Genomic DNA, 22,516 nt, shown 5'->3' with positions numbered 1-22,516 from the left:
CTTCTATATAACATTCGAACAAAACTTTTTGAAAATCTTTTAATACATCATTAGAGAATATTTTTAAAATCCCTACACTTATTTATATCTAATATATAAAATTCTCTTGTCACGGTGTTCGAACTTGAACTCCTCTGAAACGGCTTGACCGATTTTTACCAAATTTTATATGCGTATTTAGTAGGTCTGAGAATCGGCTACTATCTATTTTTCATACCCCTAAGTGATAAGGGTTGTTCACCCTAAAATTTTTTTTTTTATTTTTTTGACGAAATTTTTTGTTTTTATTTTTTTATGATATAACATACAAAAATACATACAACCCTAAATTTTCACCCCTCTACGATTAACCCTTATTTTTAAATTGAAAATTAAAAATATTTTTTTTGCAAAACAACGTTTGCGGGATCAGCGGATCAGTCTCTTAATCTATCTGGTTCTATGATTGGGATGTATAAATATTTATTTATACATCCTAATCATAGAACCTGAGAACTTAGCGTCTTAATAATTGAAATCTAATGACTAATATTGCATTAGTAAAAAACTATAATATTACTACTAATATTCAGCTGTTCTTGTTTTACTTAGAACAAGGACTTTAAATTTGTATAGTATATTGATAAATTACTTAAGGAGCAATAGAACTTGGTATAAAAGTACGAGTATAACAGAGCCTCCCTTAAGGAGGCTGCTTTGGTGAAAGGTTACGTTACATATATTCCAGATTGGAATCATATAACCATATTGGATTAACTAATTATATAATGCCACGATATGAACACAAATGTGGTGTTGAAATCTACTTTTTTCTTCCAACCCGTATGTGCAGCGTTCGAGAAGATCAAAACATTTTCTCGTCCAAAATTTCGCAATATCTGAAGACAAAGGTCTTTGACTAACGTGTGCCAGTGATGACTTACAAATTCAAGATATGGATGTGGCCTTAAAAGAAGGCTCTCACGAAGGCACTCTTAGAGATCGGATCAGAAAAGAGGAGATTTGCAGAAAAACTAAGGTCGCAACGCAGTTCGACCACCTTTACACTATGTAGTTTCCTTGTGTGCGTACCAAGCGTTTCGATTTAACGTTTCTGATCCTCCAGTCCGCGTATAGAACAATCTGCTGACTTTCTTCTTCTTATTATTCTTTTCAGGCGATGGACGCCTACTACATGGCATAGGCCTCCCCCAAACATTGCCAAAATTACTGGTCGTCCGCTGCCCGCTTCCAGCGACATTCTGCCACCTGGACTATGTCGTCAGTCCATCTAGTGCGGCGCCTACTCACACAACGACTACCGTCTCGTAGTCGCCACTTGAGAACCTTTCGATCTATCATATTTTGTTATTTTCTGACCCTTCAGAGTTAGAGTGAGTAGGTACCTACTAAGTGTGCCTTATGTTCAACCACATCGTCGCTTTTCATCAGGTGAGTTGGTCGTCAAACGCGGAGAAGTTTACATTATAAAAAAATATTGCATATTTTGATGAAAAAGTACTTATTAGTAAAGTTATTATAATAATTTTTATGTAAATATCCAAGTATCAATCGTACTTTCACTCGCATTCGTAAGGCATAAAGTTATAGCAAAGCGAGTAGACGAGCGCCTTTCTAAGTATGGTCTTAGACAAATACATTACTACTATCACATAGAACAAAGCAATATCGATAGTAATATCGATTATATTATTATCGATATCAGTTTGTCCATATTGGATTATACGAGTATATATAATTCATGTACAGACAGCACATAGCCCTAGTTAAAACCAAGTGGTAAATATTCCAAGTGGTCGATCGTAACCGGTAAACGCACCAATCATTACGCGACGTACGCGAGCTCTTAATTAAGTCGTTAGCAGACCTGGACGAATGTCGTCTGCGCCTTTTTAGCAACAGGAATGTAATACTGAATTATTGATGCTAATAAGGAATTACACTTGATCCGTTTTTTACACTTTTTCACCTATTTCTTGGAGATGCAGATGGTGTTGTTTTTGCTAAGCCGGTGTAAACTTGCTAATGAATGCTGTTCGTTTTTTCAGTGTTATAATGAGGTTATAAGTAAAATATTATGTACATTTATTAATATCCATATGGTAGTGTGGGCTTGGGAACTGAACACTGCGTGTAATTCCTACCAGATACTACGTGCTTTTTATTATATATTCGATTGATATTAAACTCATCGCTTTTTAAGCGTCGTTTGTTCATTTATATTTGTTATCGTTCGTGTTTATCTGCAGAATGCATTATTGTTTTTATTAAATTAAATATAATGTGCACTTGATAATAATCCAGTATTATTTTTCCTGTCATTAGTGCTAGAATTATATTTGTTATTCAGGCAAATCTTCAATAGTATCTCTACTAAAAAGTTACTTTTTTAAAATACAAAACCATAAAAATAACTTCTTAAATGACGAGTCTTGACATAAAATTAAATAATATGAGCTTTGTTTTTAGTTAATATTTTTATATTATTGGATCTGGATATACTACTGCAAGCTTAGCTCACGAATTGAAATAATTTTTATTTGATTTAATTGAAACCAATCAATCATAATTTTATAAGACCACAGTTTAAAATGAAAAATTACATATTTTTACAATAATTATTATAACAATATTTATAACTTAGTTTCTTACTAAATGTTTTTTTGCTAAATTGGGCCTGAAGATATTAAAATAATTGTTTTAGCCTATAGACGCCTATTGCAAGTCACTCCGCAAGATATGCCTATTGGGAATACATTTAATGTAATTGACATTAAGCTGCTAGCCGATTTAGATTATGTGCAGCTTCGTCGTAATTGATCTCGCGAAAACAGAGGTCGGTGAGCTAGGAATTAACTGTCGTCGCTCGTATTACAGTTACATCGATCACGTTCGCACCATGTGTAACTATATCTGTATTGGTGTATAGTACGTATATTGAGTCAGGAGTCGGTCGGGAGCCACCTGGGCCTCTCCTTCCTTCCTTCCTTCACTTAAACGCGGGCCGATCGCATTGTGGTATTATAGTAAGCAGAGGACACTGCTGCCCATCCTCTGGAAACTTGTTTGAGAGCAGTGGCAAAACTATATAATTAATGCACTAATTGCGAATTTCATATAACATTGTATCCCCGAAATAGAACCCGCGACCTACAATCGCAAATCTCCGTCCTATACCGCTAGGCTATGACTGCTCGATTATCAAAATAATATTGACAAGTAATTGTAATAAAATTTGACAGGATGTTTTTGAGGTAAAACTAACATGTTTCACTTATGAACTTTTAAATCTATATGTATCAATATTTTTATTACAATGCGGGATAGATAATAAAGAGTTTAAAATAAAAATTTATTAATTAAAAAAATAATACTTTTAGACATAATATAGTATTTATATTCAAAGATCACTTACCTAGCATTTTACTAAGATCTGCATTGTGTAAGTCTGGATTCTCGTCAGCCAGCTTCTTCCGCTCCACCTTCGCCCACACCATAAAGGCGTTCATGGGCCTCCTTATCCTGGCTTCCTTCAATGCCTTCGCTTGACCCATCTTCGTGGTAAACGGTGCCCTGGCATACTGTTGTGTAGTGTAATCCCTGGTTGCTTCGTACGGGCTCCTGTAATCGTACTGGGTCCGGTAATCCAAGCCGTATGGCAGTGTGGACCAGACTACTAGCTCCGGGCTGGTCTGGTCTTGAGCCGAGTCTGTGCTGTTCTCGACCGCTCCTTGGACATACTGCTCGTAGGTGCGATGGTATGTTGGTGGTGATTCTGCAATACCAGCACCTCCGGAGTCCATCATGCTGAAAAAAAAAGTTTCATAACTATATGTCACTTCTCAATTACTTTTAGGTTTACTACTATAAAAATATTTAAAAATCATGGATTATTTATTATAAGTTCGTCACTTTCTCATCCCTCTGTACCTTAAAAGAATCAACGACAAATATATGTTATTAGTGATGAATTAAGACTCTGAAACGTGATCACTTACTTCTGGCATAATTTGCGAGCCACGGAGAAGAATATACTCGGGATTTCTTCACAAAATCTACATCATCTTACTATATGAGATTCAATTTATTTATGAAGACAAGGTTATTCTTTGGTTTCACCAAGCTATTTTAATTTTTATTACAGTGATTTATTTTTTATCTATGTTTTATAACTGATGTATATATTGACAACAAAAATGTGGCGCATAATCAATGAAATAAAACCAATTTACAACCTATACGAGTATTTGTAAATAAACTCAATGCGAGTTCTATAACAGGGATGAGCAACACGCGGTCCGCTTGCGGCTCTGCAAACATGCTTAAGCTACCCGCCAAATATTTCTAAAAGTAAATTTATTTTACAGAATTTCTCGCATCAAATAATAAATATTGTAATGAAATGAATAAAAATAAATTGGTATTACATACTAAACCGAAACAATCAATAAAAAATTACCTCCAAGATTGGGGGATGCACGATTTTAATTAATTTAGTTTTTCTATTCTTTACTTTTTTTCTATATAATTTAAATTAAAATTTTTATGTGTATTCTCTTTTTTACTTTATTCTTTTAATATTTATTGTACATAAAGTTTTATGAATTATTAATCTATTATTTTATTTGCGACCGGCCCAAAAAAATATATTTAAATTGGCCTGTTGATTCAAAAGGTTGCGTACCCCTGTTCTATAACATTTAGCTATCTAGACATGACTTTGATAAGTCTTATGCGTTCAACAAAAAAATTTGATGATGTATTAAAAAATATGGTATTTAGCGTGTGTCGTTATAACGAATAATAATCCGGTCCTTATGCCGATGTAGGTAGCTGGTTAGCAGTAACCTGGGTAGTCTGCTTGGAATTCGAAAAATTCACCCAACGTGGGTGTCATTTTGCTTATTACCGCGACTTAGCGTGAATATAACGATATCAGGAAACAGCGTAAGACGACCTGCGACTGCGGTAGAACATATTAAAGGTGTCCACACACTTGTGCGTAATGGGCGTCGCTTAGACGAAGCAAAGCTATTATACTATCGAATGTTACTACTTGTTGTTTATGCATACTTAGCAAATGTACTTTGATCAAACTAAAATACTTGAAAGTCACTTTGAAACAATATAGATAATAAATATTTTGAATAAATAGGTAATAGAAATTGCCATTTTTGTCGATGTGATTAATGAAAATAAAATTAATATTATTAGCGGGGCACAAATTATAACAATAAATAATAGCCCGTTACTATCTAATAATGAATTTTATAAAGAAAGTACATCTAAGACATCGCTATTTGTTTTTCTGTCAGATTTTTGGTTTTGTTTCGTGAATAGCGCTTTTAGGTGTAGTGTGTAGGCAGCCTAACTTTACAGCTAATCAATCGACACCGGCTGCAACGGGAGAGTTCCTCGAGACTCACCTAGGTGGTAAATTACTTTACCTTAATTATCATTATTGTCTACGTTTAATATACACTGTAATGCTACGCCTCTCATACTAACGTATTCTGATTCTTCCTTTGGAACTTTCGTAACTTATTGGCAAGCCGCAACCCAAATGTCTAATGTTGTCTAATTGATAATTTCATTTATTAATTTATTGTCTTTATTACAAACATCGCTTAGTAACAAAAATAGTTTTATGTTTCGTACACTCCAAAATTTTATTAATAATGTGATTATCTTTTCATTGTAAAGCTCTTTAGTATACGACAATTTCTTTGATTAAATTCTAACAAGCCTATTTTGTTTTTTTTTGTCATTAATTATTTGACTACTAGGTGCAGATTTTTTATTTTACTCTGTGGTTTATAAAGATTAAGGAAATTTTGTATTGGACAGTCACTCCTGCTCAAATGGCATTCGCAGATTCCGTGGGTTTGACATGGCAGGACACAGAGGTCGCCTACCCTAAGACCTCTTTGAAATTAGCGAATCTCGAGGGCTCGGGATAATACATTAAATACACTGACTCTTACGGGAAATGTAAATAAAATAATGTACTTTATCTCCTTATTAACACACTTAAAAATCCCTTTTTAGGTAATTTTTGGATAGACCTTCAGGATCTCTTATAGGATGAACGTGGGCTAGCAATACTCTACGCCTATGCACGTCGAAGATCTTGCATGAGATCTAACACTGCGTACGATGAGTTTGCACCCTATCACAGGAGTAAGATAGTATTATTCTTAGATATAATAGACCGAAAAGTTCTCTAGTGGCGACCACGAGTCTGGAGACACAAAGTGGATAGGCCCATACTTATTGAACTAGCGTCTTACTAAACCTTTGGGGAGACCTATGCCTTGCAGTAGGCGTCTTTTGGCTTGCGTGATGATGCGACGTGATGTGTTTTTTAAGTTTGACGTTAGAACAGTACGACAATAATATTAAAATTAATTAATTTTATAAAACTAACTTGACGGTGTGTGAACATGTTGTCTTGTGTTTGTTGCGTAACGTAACCTTCCCTAGAAGGTCACGTCGAGTTAAGAAGCGAATACTCGTGGTTTAATTTAGTTTTGGATTACTATATAGAAAAATACTTCATAAAATTCCGCAATAAAAGAGGACAAATCAGGAAAATTTATTTCAATCTAGAGTTTTCCAATTTTTTTTATTGATGTGAATGACTAAACCTTTAAGATCTCTTGTTTGTTGTGTTTTAGCTTAAAATGAACAATAAAAAAAAGAAACAAAATTCATTAACACTTTGAAAATGTGTTTGCAGAATGATGTAGATATTATGGACTCAATGCCGTAGTAAGGTATTCTTCAAGAGCTCAATATGAAGAAACATCCCTTGGCATCGTTTTCAGATTTTAAAATACTTTAGCTACGTTGTGCAAAAGAAAGACTCTGCTGTGAAAAAACTTGTTATCCAGAGTAAAATGAATGGCTGAAACTCCCCTCGTCCAACCATGGATGTATCGGGTGAGGGTCTTTACGGAACAATCCCTGAATCTATGCGAGTTGCCTAGCAGAGGGGAAAAAAGCAGGAGACAGTAAAAATTAACTTGCAACAACCACCATGATCTCGAAAAAGTAGATGAATAAAATAGAGAAAAGTTCGTACTTATTTTTATTGTATTCTTTATGTATATTTTCAGCATCATCGTCATTATACCAGTCGAAAAAAGCCTTCATGATGACCGTCTTGCGCTGCACACATCTATGACGCCCTAGTAAGGTCTACACTAGGGCGTCATAGATACTATACGGCGTCATAGACACACTACTAGTAGTATCTTTACTACATAATTAATACAATTCTTTCATACTTTATAAAAAAGGTATGTAGTAACACTAACGGCGAAAAGTTTTCGCATGACGAATTCCAAATTTAAAAGGAAAGCCCATGTCGGCGCCGGCGCACACGACACCTCGTTTTCCCAGAACGCCGCAAGGGGCGCCACCGTGTGGGAACCGTATGGCGCATTGTTCTTGCGATTTCACTTGACTCTTTCATCTTCGACACGTCAGTTATCTACTTTTCTGGAAACTGCCTACTTAATGAGTACATATGAGATACATACACTTTTTCTCGACTCGATTTGCGTGTTATTTGCCCATTATAAGAGCTCCGGTTGCTCGCGAACTAAGAAATTGAATCGATTAAACTTTGTATTGTCTGTATTCTAAGTACAAAATCTTTCATAACAAATATTCAATTATCGTGTTTGGTAACTGACTGTTATGTGATTAGTTGATTAAAATTCTGTTTTCATACATAAGGAGATTCGTAGAAGAACGAACCTAATTCGTAAATTGAAATGGTAGTTGGCGGGTCATTTAGCGCGACGGATAGCTACTAGACTTAATGTTATGACTTAATGTTCCGGAGTCAAGAACAGGGACCGGCAATCGTAGCAAAGGTCATCCACACACAACAGATGACCTTGTTATGATCCCTGGAGGACGTTGGACATAGGCAACTTCCTACCGGTCCTACTGGAAATCTATTTCCAGCAGTATACGTTATACTGTTTAAATGGTGATGATGATGAAATGTACATATGTTGTGTATTGTTATAATATATAATAAATGCGATTACTTAATAAAACATGATTTGCCCATAGTCCAATTTTTTATCCCTTGAGCTGAAGCTCTCAATAGAACTCTCCAACTTAGTTAACCTCAAGAAGTCTATGCTACAATTTTAGCAAAGCTGTAAATTGAGGTATTTGTGATGGTTGGGTCAACTAAAAGCTTTTTATGAGAGTTGAATGATTGTCCAAAGGCTTCGGTTAGGAAGAAATGCCAGTTGACCTGGGGAAATCCAGTTTAACTTTCACTATGATTATTATTGCTAGATCAATAGCTTACTATTAGGAAGAATAACCCCTATAATTAATAAGCAAGTAATACTGTAAATTGCGGTCTAATTAAAAATAACAAGAATAAAAAAATGAGAGTATTAAAATAGCTGTGATATTAGAAATATAAATTAAGTGCAGTATAGACAGTAAGAAAATAAACAGGAGTTAAGAATAAACAAATGATAAAAATGATTATAGTAAAAATTGGATAATTCTGAACGGAAAGCGACGGAATTGAGGCTCTGTATGGAAAGGAATAAAAAATATTTTGATGGAAATTAGAGGAAAGAATGAATAATATAGAAAAAAAAAAACAAAAGATAAGTGTGTAAAATAAATTATATGAAAATTTATAACGTAAATAAAGACCCTGTCCACCCATTGCAAAATTTGAACAGAGGCCTCAAAAATATGGTCTAATTTGTTAAAGTACTATGCAACTAAATTACGACTAGATACATATTTCTAGCGATAACCATTTTATATACATGCCCTTATGTCACATAATCCATGCAAATCATGTAAGGCAATTAAGTGCAGTTACATATTACAACTATATAAATACGGATTTATAGCTTGTTAATCTAATGTTCTGTTTGATATTGGATAATGATGAAATTGAGCCAGAACTGTGATAGCCCAGCGGTAAAAGACTAAGGCTTACGAGCGTAAGTCGTGGGTTCGATTCCATGGATACAGTCTTATATATAACTCACACTGTGCATTAATTATATGAGATAAATACTGCTCCCAAACTAGTTACCAGATGATGGGCAGCAGCGTCCTCTGCGTACCATAATATCAAGCTGCGATCGCCAACCCGCCTGACAAGTGTGGCGATTACGCTATATCCCCTCATAGATATCTTTGAGAGAGGGTACCAAGAGGGTACCTTGCAATGGGTGTCAATTGGCTGAAATAGCGAATAATAAAATGCTTTACGTATAAAAATTTGTGAAATAACGTTTAGTGTTAGTTGTTTATTTAAAATTTAATATACAGGAATCTAGTAGAGGTCTATGGGACCGAAAGACAAACTAATGACGAAACAAAACACAAAATGAAAATGACGGCCACATGCCTGAAAGAGATTTCTGGTTCAAACGCTTACAATAGAGACGATAGGTTATCCTGAGAAGGATACAGAGAAAGCGACAAAAGCGATGGAGGAATGAAATCGTCAAAGCTTTGACGGTAAATGAAGTTAAGAAGGAGCCATAAAAGAAAAGAAAAGCAGAAAGCACGTATATTATTTTCCTAGCGGACATACGTACTTATAGCAATACCGATTTACCCTAGGATTCAACTAACCTAAATAAAGGAAGATACTAGGGTATCACAGTATCATTATTTTAATTTAAAATTACAACTATTGTTCCTTTTCACAGTATAAAAGCATAAGGAAGAAAATAATGACATAAACCAAAGATTCCATCATCTTTATTATTGTTTGCGCTTAACGTAAATAGATGCGCACATTTCAATTGTTTTTTCTCGTGATTCCAGTGTAAATATAAATAAAAAAAGCCGACGCACAATCGAGAGGCGAGCCGTTAGAAATAACGCATTCCTTGTCGTCTAAACAAAACTCTAAGAATGTGCAAAGCGTTAAATCAGAGCTATTGTGGAACGGATTCCTCGTTACTAATATGTTTTGGAATCCATAATAAATCGTGAATTTTATTATAAGACGTTTTAACTTAATTTCTTATCGGCTAGTTTTTTTTTTAAGTAATTGGCGCTGCGTAGTAATTGGAACTCATGATAACTAAGCATTTGTATCGATATTCGTCTGTTATTTTATTTATTTATATTATGATCCACATATTATCGCTTACAGTGACCATTTATGTACGCCATGAAGAGATTCCCTAAAAAATTCAAAAAGTAATACATTTAATATTATTAAATGTATTATCAACTTTTATTGTATGTTTCTACACTATGAGCACTGCATGTTGATTTATAAAACTTATATTTTAAATCACATTGACTTATATAATCATATCTTCATATATATCTTCACATTTTTAATGCGTTTATAATTTTATTAGATTAAAAAAGGCTGTAATGCTCGAAACCAAACTCTTTTTAACGGAAGTGTTTAGACTAAAAGATTTCACAGAAGTTGTATGGATAGGTTAATCAAATCAATATCGTCTTCTCTCGTATATCTATGGCATATTTCTTCTCAGTGTGTGAGCAGCGGTATATTTACGCATATTATGCTGATTGGAATCGAACCAACTATCAACTAATCGATAGCGTAATCGCATACCTCTAGGATAGCAATGTGTGATCAAGCGTAAACATGAGGTACGCGTTAAAAATGATTTCTTTCCAAGCATGTAATTATCGTCTAGAGTACCCTGTCCCCTGCCCGCTAAGGGGTGATGTTCGCACATTATTTTCAAATATCGAACAAGACAATAGCCATTGTTGACAGAACGCGCCGTCAGCGTTCCACGGACTTATCTCGAGATATCGAAAACTGCATCGTATCATTCAATTCTTCTCTTCACACAATCGATTTTGATGATGACGATTTTCTCTTAAAAACGCGGAAAAGTGATCGATTTATGCGAAATGTTATTAATCGATTTATGAATATTATGACTCATATATAATTATTCATTTAATGAATCATGATATTTTACGTGTGAATCATTTTACGTGCGTATGGTTTGTTTAGGGAAAAAGGTGTCCTATATATAAACCCTTGGCTATTGCACTGCTTCTCACGTTTCGGTTTATCGTTTAAGTCTTTTGCGTATTATAATACGATAGCTGTTATATGTTCACCAATACATGCTTAATAAAAACTAAAGAGTCTCAATATACTGTTATGGATCTCATACTATAACATTACCATCTAGTTCATGCCTTATCTTTCGGTAACAGCATAAAAATCTTGTAAAGACTTCCCTCATCGAAATACTAAACTTCCAAGACCTGGTAGATATTGCACAGTTTTTAATGTGATGTTAAAAACATTATCTTTTTATTCTTTTTTTTAAAAAGATGTGCTATGTGGAGCACAAAAATACCTTAACCTGCTATTTTTATGCTATTTAAAAACGTAATTGCAGCCAAATAATGTATATAAAAGATCTATCTTATTTAGTGAAAAAGCATAGAAAGGTTACTTACTTAACTTCTACCAACAATTTTTTTATAAGAGCACGATAGGAAGGACTCATTTAAGTGTTTAACATCATCATTTAAGCCATAGGAAATCCACTGCTGGACACAAATCTCCCCATAGACTTCTAAATGGTAGCGACCTGAGTTCAGCTTCTTGTGGCGATCTTACTAAGTTCTGTCCGTTCCGTATTCTCCATTTCAAAACCTTAGCGTTGGATATTTTTTAAACAAAGACAAATAACCATTTCTTTGACATGTTTATATGTATTTAATTACTCTCAGACATACCAGTACTATCTAATGCTATTCTCAAGTGAACCTTCGCACACATTCGCACGAACGCCCACATATGCATACGTAGACACGTGGAACAGTGCGCAGCGAGTGCAATGTGCAGAGCTGATAAGTTATCACTAGATAAGCGATCTCGTTATCGCAGATGCAACGGACCGAGCAGCCACTTTAACTCGAATAGTTTTAGACGGAATCAAACATGGATTAGATCCTATGTAATTATTTTGCAGACATTGTCTTTATTGGATGAACTCCAGCTCTTACAAACCACATGATTATCATTCTAACAACGACGTAATCCTTTTACATACATAACTCGTTCACAGAGGATGATATATTTAATTTTCTTGTAATGGACATGATCCCTATTTTTTTATGAAAAAAAAATTTCTTTTGCAATAAAAATAAATTAATGGCGTCATTGGTAAATTCAAGAAATTTGTTAACTACAGGCTCTTGCATATTACTCTATTTCAGACTAACTTCAGGATAAAAACGTTTAGATATAAATTGTTCTAATTTTAAGATAAGTATAAAAAAGTACCAAACCACACTGCGTTTTTACTAGTTCTTAATTTAATTTTAAACTGACGATTATAGATGATGACATAAAATGTTATAATTTATTCTCGAATTTGATATTACATATTTATTTACATGAAAGATGATAAGAACAAGTACAAGTATTCATATATGGTATTAGGTTACAAATATTTAAGCTAGGCAGCCACTACGCTATTTTATAATTTAAAGTCAATAGAAAGCAAAAAAACTATCCTCAATATACGGACTTTGTTAAGACATAAACACCACCTCGGCATAGTGTAGAAAATAGTGGCATATTGATAGAAAATACAATATTTAAAATTGTACTATACATAAAAGCCTTTCACGTTTTATGTAAAATTTTAAAATAAATACATAATTTAGTTAAGTAAAAACTCTACTGAGTATACTAATTTTATTATTACTTTAGTGACTTTTAAAAAAAAATCGAAATTCGTTAGTTATGCTTTAACACTATTTAATACAGCATTATATAAAACGAAAAATTTAAGTATTGTTCTGACAAATTGCTTATTTCGTCTTTTTTCGTCGTTGATATCTTACGCTGTACTTGCCGGTCTATGGTCTCCATCCCAAAAACTTAAGGCCTCTGCGGATTTCGGCTCTAGTGCGTAGCCTGTCCACGGTATTTGTATCAATAACTAATGTGTAGGAAATAAAATTAAATAAATGAATAAGGAACTCAAAGCTGCATATGTTATTTGTGCAAACATTTTTACATGTATTTCGTATTTCTTGCAGCGAATACTGATGTTAAAAGGATAAGAAAAAGCATATTTCTAAACAAGGAGTAGGAGGTGTAGTAGTGTAAAGTAGCTGCATAAATTAATGTTTACACCCGAAAGGAGAGTATAAGCAAAATTTTACAGCAAATTGCAATAACGCCTGGAGATATGCTAGTATAATTACATTAACAAATAACTTCAATGCCCTTATTCGGCTAATAACTCGAATAGGAGACCATAAACTATGTGAAATAGTCTCGAGCGACGGCAATCTCGTGCGGAATTTGATTAACAGGCATCTAAATGAATTCTGTTATGCTTTTGTAATAAGACAGTTATTCTACGCTTTCTGTATTGTCTTATTGTAATTTTCTAATAATTGCTATTACGATATGCATGCCACTGTTGAAAATATAGTGACGACATATTGTAAAAATTATGTTCAAGTGACTGCACTGACGAAATCCGTATCAAAACTTAGTGGCCTGTCTCAACAGAAAAAATAAAATATCATAATCATCATTTCAAATGAAAGACGTCCAGACCTCCACAGGAGACTTACAAAAGAACTGTTGGAAGCCGTCTACATTATGACTCCAGATTTCTCTACAAGGTCAAATCATGATTAAATATATTCACGAACGTACGAATGTTACCGATATAACCCAGCGGATTCGCAAATTGAAGTGGTAATAACTAAGCTACTTATTGCGTGGAGCCCACGGATCAGTAAATAAAGTGATCACTTTATTTATTGACTTAATGTCTGCATAGCATTGTTAATACTACTGCCACGATTAAATATTATTAGAACAATTATTTTTTTTCTCTCAACCAAAACCTTCTTGATGCCTTAGAGGAAATATAAAAAACATTAACATAGGTCAAATTCCTTTTTCAACAGGCCACAGCTTTCGACAGTACGAAGCCCGTGAAGGTTTATAGTTGTTATATAAAATTTTACATCTATTTAAAAAAGAAATGTATTTTTGTCTGTTCGGTCATCATCATTTCAACTGTAAGATATCCGTTGGCCTGAACATTGGCCTCCCAATAGATTTCAAATATAATCTGTGGGAAGAGCCCTGGATCCTGCACTATCCGACGGCTCGTACAAGGTCATCTGTCAACCTGTAGACGTTCCACGCTGCGTATGTCAGTCCGTGGTTAAGAATCAAAGAAATCCACCCGCTAGATGCTCACGTAAATAAAATACAGTATCCTATTTTTTCCCGATTCAGGCGTCAAGTATTATAACTTCGTTCATTGGATCCTAAATGCATCTATCCCATAATTAGAGGGTTGGAAAAACTAAAACATTTTAAATCAGACATTTTTTACTATCTGAAAAAAAATTAAATTATCTTTATATGCCAAATACATTTAAACTTAAAGTGTAGGCGTCTATTATCTGTAATTTAATAATTTTTGTAGCTAAATTAACACCTCAAGTTCTTTTTTTCATTGAGTTAATTTGTCTATTATTAAACGGCAAGTATCGCCAAACAGATCCAAATGTATAGACTCTACCGAAATATAGTTATAATATTCCGTTAAAAACAATTATTGATTTGTCGAACTGTACAAATCCGCGGCTAAATCTTTATAGCATGGTTCCATCGAAGCGAACGAACTGATACCCAATTTGGGTATAACAAAAACACAGCGATGTAAAGCGTGTCGCGATGTGGTGGTTTTGTCTTAAGTTGGTTCAGTGCGACGGAATGCGCTGCCGTTTAATCAACTTGTATGAAGGTGCTCACATTGGGTGCCGCAGTGTTCAAAGACCTGATGAAATGAAGACTAAAAGGCTCGATGCCTAAATGAAGACGTGCTAGATAGAAAGGCGTATGTACTGAAAAGTGACAAATTAAAAAAAATAATCCAGAAGTGTATATAACAGACTAAGTAACATGATGAACTTTGATTTGAATTTAGAAAAATTTTAAATCGTGATTGACAGGCCGCGTAAGAAGATAATGTAAATTAAAAGGTTAGCTTTATTTTCTGGTACCCCGAGGTAGAAAAAACGAAACGTATATGTCAATTTCCAAGACGTTAATAAAATTTATCAATAGATGTTTATTGAAGAATAATGCATTTTTTAAAAGAGAACTAAAAGTTATGGAAGAGCAAATAAATAAAATATAAACACCATTCATCATCATACATGTCAGCAGATAGACGCCCACTGCAAGAATAGAACTTCCCCAAAGATCGCCACGATGATCGGTCTTGCACTGCCCGCATGCAGTGACTTTCCACGACGTTCATTATTTCGTTGGTTCACTTAGATGGAAGCCTATCCATGCGGTGTCTACTGGCTCGATCAAAATACTTTTTAAAACATTACTATTATAGTACTATTCACAAACCAACTACATATTTTATTTCAGACCGAAAATACTAGCTTTATTATCTATTTCAAAATAAAATCTTTTTTAACGTTTTATAATCTTAATTTTCTAACACATAAATATATGGATATTAAAAATATCGAGAGTATTAAACTCAAGTAATACACTTTAATCACACCCATCAAATTAAAACTACAATTGTTCTGATCTAAGAATCTACCACAAACTCAAAGGTTTTTTTTTTGTGGTCATTTTAACAATATCATTAATATAGCTATATCAATTCATTTCAAAGTTATTATCATATAAAATATCCTTCAGACTACAAATGGTTTTTTAATACGTTTGTGTTTAATAAACTTCTTGAATTTATTACATGATAATTCAAAAATATAACATAGTATGTAGTGCATCACAATACCGCACACAACTGATCTGAACACAAGGGATTAACTAATTTTATGAAAACTAGAAAAAGAAAAAGGGGACTTGTTATGTTTTTATTTCTAGTGCCAACCTTCTTTTTATCGTACATATAGTTATTATTTTTATTAATTATATAATATTATGCACGTAGATAAGATTATCCTGTATTTGTCCTCTATGGGTTGTCATTATTCTTTTGCGCGGTTTGCGGAATATATCACTTATAAGTGTTTAGAAAAGTAACACGCAAAACTTGTTACGATGTGTTGATTTAGGATCATAAAATAAAAAAAAATTCTACTGTTTCACCTCCTTAACGTAAGCAATTTCCTTTTACAACCAAAACAAACGTTCGACATTAGTACGTTCGATGGTGCGAAAAGCGAAGCTAAAACCAGCCATAGACGGGACGGCAAACGGCCGAGCCGCCTTCCCCGAAGCGGTTGTTTGTTGTGGCAGCTCCTAGTATTGGCTGTTGCCGCGGCAAAACCGTGTTGACACGAAACGCGGCTCACAATGCCTTGTTGCCACTGCCCCGTCCACGTTTGTAAACAAACTGATTATATTTTTTTTCTGTGAGCGTGAAATTGTCTAATGGCGCGCTTTTACTCTGCGTTGTATACAGAAACATATATTATTTATTCATATTTGTCGACTTGGCTTTACAATAGTTTTTTCGGTTTACACTTTTTTATAATGCAATCAGCAGGCTTTAATGTAAACTAATATTCAAAAAATTTTACGAGATACCATTTTTACGTTCCGTTAGTTCTGGTCCATCAATAAAGGCATACAAATTTATATAGTCCACAGGCTGGATTTTCGAAATAGTAACGGTCACGAAATGAGGGTGCGCAAGACATCATGGTTATCTTCAAAAGAGGCTTATGCCATGCAGTGACATAAGGATGAATTAATAATTGGTCCGAAAAGTTTATATTAAGGAATTACAAAATATTATATTTTTCAAACAGCTCTTTACTTTCAATAAAGAAAAGTTTCCATTAGTATGTTTGCTTTCGATGAAACTCAATATCCAAACTCTAACTTCTTTTGTGAAGTCACGAAGTCACTTATAGTTCAGCTAAGAAGTACACAACTACAATAATGTAGATAATTAACTATTTGAATCAATTATCATCGTGTATTATTTTGATGAGATTTCGAAACATGCATTTATATGCAGAAATTAAAAGAATGAGAAATTTAAGACATAGTTGTAATTTCTATTTGGTATTAAACTTTCACAAAAGTATTATAAGTCTAGATATTTTGTCTAATATTTTTTAATTGTAACTTATTCGTACCATATCATTTTCACTCGTTTTGAATATGTATACTACATATTATAACTCCTGGACAACCTTGTGAGTTATACTTTTAACAATTCATAGAATTATGATCATTTTGTTTCTTCCTAAAATGAATAAATATACTGAAAAGTTGTTTAAACTTTTGCTAAATTTATTTAATATGTTGATATATAAGAACTATAAAAATCGACGTCAGCGAAACTTCTAGACCATTCGTAGTAGCACAAAATCATATTAGAGCTGTATTACGTATTGTAACATAAAAAACTTTTTTTACGATCTAAAGACAGAGAAAGCAATTTTGTTTAATTGGTTATTCGTCATAAGTAAGCCAAGTCGCAATTTAGAGTAAACAAAGCTGGCTCGAGTTGCGTAACGCATATATCAGATGCACTGATATCGTTATCAGACGACGGCACGGTGCGACGCATCCTCACACTATAACGCATTCTGTTTTACATCCATCAACGTGAAATAGATATTCTATAGTGTGATATTGACGTGTAAAATGCATTTAACTACCTGATAATCACTCTACCGAAAGATATATATAACATTATGACAGAATTTAATTAAACTGAAAACCTAAAAATTTTATAATAGACTCTACCAGGTGTCCCCGCCCTGTTCGCGGACTCAAACGCCTTCTTAAATCCTTTGTTGGTATAGCTTCTTCATCATTCTTAGTAAGCCTCCAATCATTAAAAAAAAGTATTCTAGCTAAATTTCAAAACTCTAAGCCTTATATTTCCACAAATATCGTGATGAGTTAGTACATGGGTTCAAATCTGTTATATTTACATATATTGATATCAACCGTCGTTGTTTTCTCAACTAAATGTTCTAACTCGTTTTGTTAGCTTGTAACTTCTAGAAAAAAACAAAGTTTATGCGGAATATGGTTAAATGAAAATATAGAACTAAACAGCGTAATATTGTTAAAATGGCGTTTTATTTACAAGTACGTGAACATATTGTTCGTATAGTTCTTTTTGTTATAATAAAATCTTTACCAACTAAGGTTTCGAATATAATGCCTTGCGTAGCTCTTCGTTAACATTCAGGGCTGTATATAATATCATTATTTTTTATTGTTATAGTGTCACGGGTACCGCTTTACTGTTCAGGACATTGCGGTGTGGTAGAGGCCGAGGAAAAAACATCACGTGTGTTGACGGCGGATTAAATAGACGCGGCGGATTAGATAGCGGCGGACACTCCCCGTCCTGTCGCGCGTATACCTTGGCGCGGTACTACAGTTTCGGTAGCACGTTACAAGCCTAACCATTGTGAAGTTAAAATATAATTCATATTACCTATTACATTATTTGCAACTTATTGAGCCCAAGCAGAGGTTTTAACGAAGGTTCTTGCGCCCATACAGTCTATTGGGCGTCCACCTTAGTGAATTAAGAGCTTAGCGGTCTTACAATTCATGGAATTAAAATAATGTACCGGCCCGTGTCGAGTCTCACGTGGAACTCTCAAAATTTAGCATTAATAGCGAAGTCAGTAGTCCGTCCCATCAAAGCCGAAAATTAAAACTATATATTCCACAAGAAAAACAGAATTATTCAATGTGAAAAAATACATTCAAACACAATGCGATAGACGTATATGTTATTGGTTATAAGTGTTATAGCAAAAAGCAATATTTACAACTATTTCTAATCATGCTGTATAAAATAATCATTTTGAAATGTTATTTTAATTATTTTTTTTTTCATTGAAATGCGACAAGCCCATAACTTACAGTAAAAAGTCTGCAGAGATAGATAGTAAGCCATAATGAATTTCAAAATGTATTTCGAATTTTATATTATTTCGTATTATTTCTGAAAAACTGTTTTTTGGATAGAATGCACCATACGTTGACTACAAATAAACAATCAGCCTATAAACTGTGAAGAGTTTAGACATACCAAGACATTGCCATAATTAAAAATATCTTTTCATCATTCCAGCCCATAGACGCCCACTGCAAGGAGTAGGTCTCCCTCCAACATATGGGGGATTATACGATAATAGACGCGTTGGCGATCGCAATGTGGTTTTATAGTACGGGCAGAACGTTGTTGCCCGTTCTTTGAAAATTTGTGAACAGAGACAATCCTACATAATTAATGCACAATGTGTGAATTTTATAAGATTATATCCCTGGGATCGAACCCATGAATCTATCTTTAGTGTAAGATAATTTATACCGTTTAACAGAAATGTTGGCAAGAATTAGAATGCCTTTGTGCATCTCTAGTGATAGCTAGGGAGAGTTTATTGTACTACGAGGTATGAAGTATTCATTAGACTAGACTTCTCTTTACTATCTTATCGAAATGCAATTTGCGATGTATCATATAATTGTCTTTCCTGTTTCGCACATAATTAAATAGATTTTATTAATAATCTTCGTTCTAAAAGCAGTCGGTTACGTTTTTGTGTGCGTATAAAGTGCTAAATAAAAACGAGCATATAATCAGTTTAACATTGTATGTAAGCGGTTTCTCATTTACAATCTTATGATTTATTTATATCTTTTGTAATTTAATGTTTTTAAATAACATTTTATGTTATAATTACGTATTATAATAAGTTGCGAAATATAATTAATTTTATAGAATTATTTCTTTTAATTATCATTTCATCATTTCAGTCTTAGCACGCCCACAACTGGACATAGGTTTCCCTATAGAGTTCCAATAAGGCCAGTTGAAAGCGGCAAAAAATTATAATTATATTAACCCATAACTTGGCAGATTTTTTTTAATATTTATACCACTTGACTTTTAAGACCCAAGGATGCCAACAGAAAAAACTGAACAAGCGTTCGAAAATTAAGAAATTACCTAAAAATTCACATACAAATGATTGCTTTGCGTTTAAAACTGATGCCACTATTGTTTTTAATTCTGATGTATCTCTACAGATACATTATCAAGAAAAGGGTTAATAGTATTTATTTCAAAATTTTTAACTATTATTTTACCAAATTAAATAATTAAATATATTTAATAATTGAGGAAAAGCGGACGTAACCTATTTCAAAGCAGCGTATTAGTAATAATATGAAATAATTATAATTACAAAATAACGTCCGGTTGTGTCAAGACACGCGCGGCACAGATTATGTAAGAGCGTTAATGGAGTTGCCTAAAAACCAATTGCGCCAATAATCTAGTCATATGTGTAGATTGACCACGTCCTTTTTCAAGTAAATATATGTGACCCTTTTTATGTTGGCTCGGACACACAATATTTATTTCTTATATTATTACAACAAATCAAACTTCAACTTAATTTATAGGTCAGTATGAAGTTGGATTGTTCAAATTATGAGTATGTTAAATAATTATATAAATATGTTCATAAATATTTAAGTAAATTAAATACCTCGTAATAAAAAGTATAAGTAAGTACATTTAAATTTTTGTTTTTAATATTTTTTATAATCGTTATCAATGTTATTTTATGTAATACATATCTTTAAGATATACATCGTATTGTACTGTATTTTCATTATTGGAGAGGTTATAATATAAATGTTAAATAAATAATACGAACACTAATAAAAAACATAAAGTGAGGTGTCATTTACGCTATCTGAATTTTTGACGGTTCCTGTTTTTGTATTTTCAATTAGGCGTCAATATGCTTCAAGATGCAAATATTACGTACTAATGTTAATAATGTTTTTTAAAATATTATCAAATTTATATTGTTTAGACTCTGTCATAGTCTGTTATAGTCTAGAATTTATAAAATATAAATATAACATTGAATAAATATGTCTAGTCCGTCGTCGCCGGACCAATGTACGATGGCACACTTCCAACCCCTGGTTTTTTTCTTTTTTTGCTCTGTATAACTTATTGTCTATGAAAACAATTTTTTTAAACAATTACCATAATTCGATATCTTCGTTCAAAAATATTTTACAATATACTGACGATACATAACATTCTGTTAATAATAAATAAATAATGAATGTATAGTTAGTTAAAGAATTATAATTACTATTAACATTTAATTAATTTAATGTTTGTGATTTTTATTTTTAATTTTTTTTTAAATCTAGTGCAATTAGGTCTGTATTTTTCTAATTGTGTTTTATTTCATGTAATATTATTAATTTTTCTGGTAGTACTTTATTAATAAAAAAAATAGATCTTAATGAAATCAGGTCAACAACGCCGTGGTATACCATCACGATAGTAACGTAATGCTATTAAATTAAATAAACTAGAGCAGTCGACGATTTTGACAAATCATTATTGATACGTCGCACTGGGACGGGGTCGGCCATCATGTCTGACCGGTGACTAGCTGCCATGGAATACATAACAATGGACATGTTAACTCAAGCTAGAACCTTTAAGCTGTTTGTTCGTTACTTCACCTGTTCTGCAAAGCATTGTTCAATAATACGTCGACAATAAACCTAAGCACCGTAAACTTGAAGCAATATTTTCATTTAAATAATATAAATATCAGTAATTTATTATGTATTTTTTATTACGTTCACTACACTAGTCGATTACACATACTATAACAAAATATAAATAAAAATAAATAAAAGGAACACTACATACATAAAGATTCATTTGAGACTAAGTTACAATATGATTAAAAATCAAACATTATATTATTTTTACAATTATAAAATTATTTTAAATAATTTTCATTCTTTCTTTTTGTGCGAGAACGTTCCAGTTAATATTAACTGCTGTTAAATCTCGATATGAACTACCTTCGAAGTACTACTGTATTGCCTATATCTACTACTAAATATCAGTGCGTAAGCGTGCGTTCGTTTTTACAGCGGAGACATTCCTTAAAGGATTCAGAGTATAAACTGTCAGTTTCAATTTTGAATTTGAAGTGTTTATAAGGAGATTATTTTTCTACGGACGAGTTGGTTACGTTTCTAACCACCAAGATCATTTGACTTAACTTCTATGGATTTTTTTCATGCGAATACCTTAGACAAATATTTTACAATAATAATCCACGAACTCTTGTAAGTTTAAAAGAAAATATTGGAGGAAAAAGCTCAATTGAACCAAGTTTACAGCGTATGGCGCTGAACACAAGATTACGTACTCAAATTTGAATCCATAGACCTGCCGTCAGATACTCGTTATTAGAGTGTTCGTTTCTGCATGGAAATCTGTTTATACAGAGACTGTTTCTACAGGGGATACCTTTTGCACATGTAACTTCGTTTCCACATAGAAGTCCGTTTTTACTAGGGAGTTTGTTGGTAGAGTCGTTTTCATCGAAGGGTCTATTTACATAGGTGATTCCATTTACACGCTCATGACTAATGTATAATAAGTACTGTATTTGAGTTCGAGAACGAAATATG

The 22,516-nt window shown here is 33.1% G+C and overlaps 1 protein-coding gene across 1 annotated transcript in view; it reads right to left on the bottom strand.

Moving 5' to 3' along the window:
• Nucleotides 1-22,516, bottom strand: part of Sox15 (Sox box protein 15) — a 154,686-nt gene that overhangs the window by 107,371 nt on the left and 24,799 nt on the right. The window contains exon 3 of the mRNA XM_068768861.1: nucleotides 3,416-3,807. Coding sequence (XP_068624962.1) covers nucleotides 3,416-3,807 — 392 coding nt within the window. The remainder of the gene's footprint in view (nucleotides 1-3,415; nucleotides 3,808-22,516) is intronic.

Source organism: Battus philenor, unplaced genomic scaffold, assembly GCF_028537555.1.
Source record: "Battus philenor isolate CCGP_79_NKW_IND1 unplaced genomic scaffold, ilBatPhil1.0.hap1 SCAF_27, whole genome shotgun sequence".
In the NCBI taxonomy this organism is placed as follows: domain Eukaryota; kingdom Metazoa; phylum Arthropoda; class Insecta; order Lepidoptera; family Papilionidae; genus Battus; species Battus philenor.
This window is presented reverse-complemented; position numbering and strand designations above follow the sequence as displayed.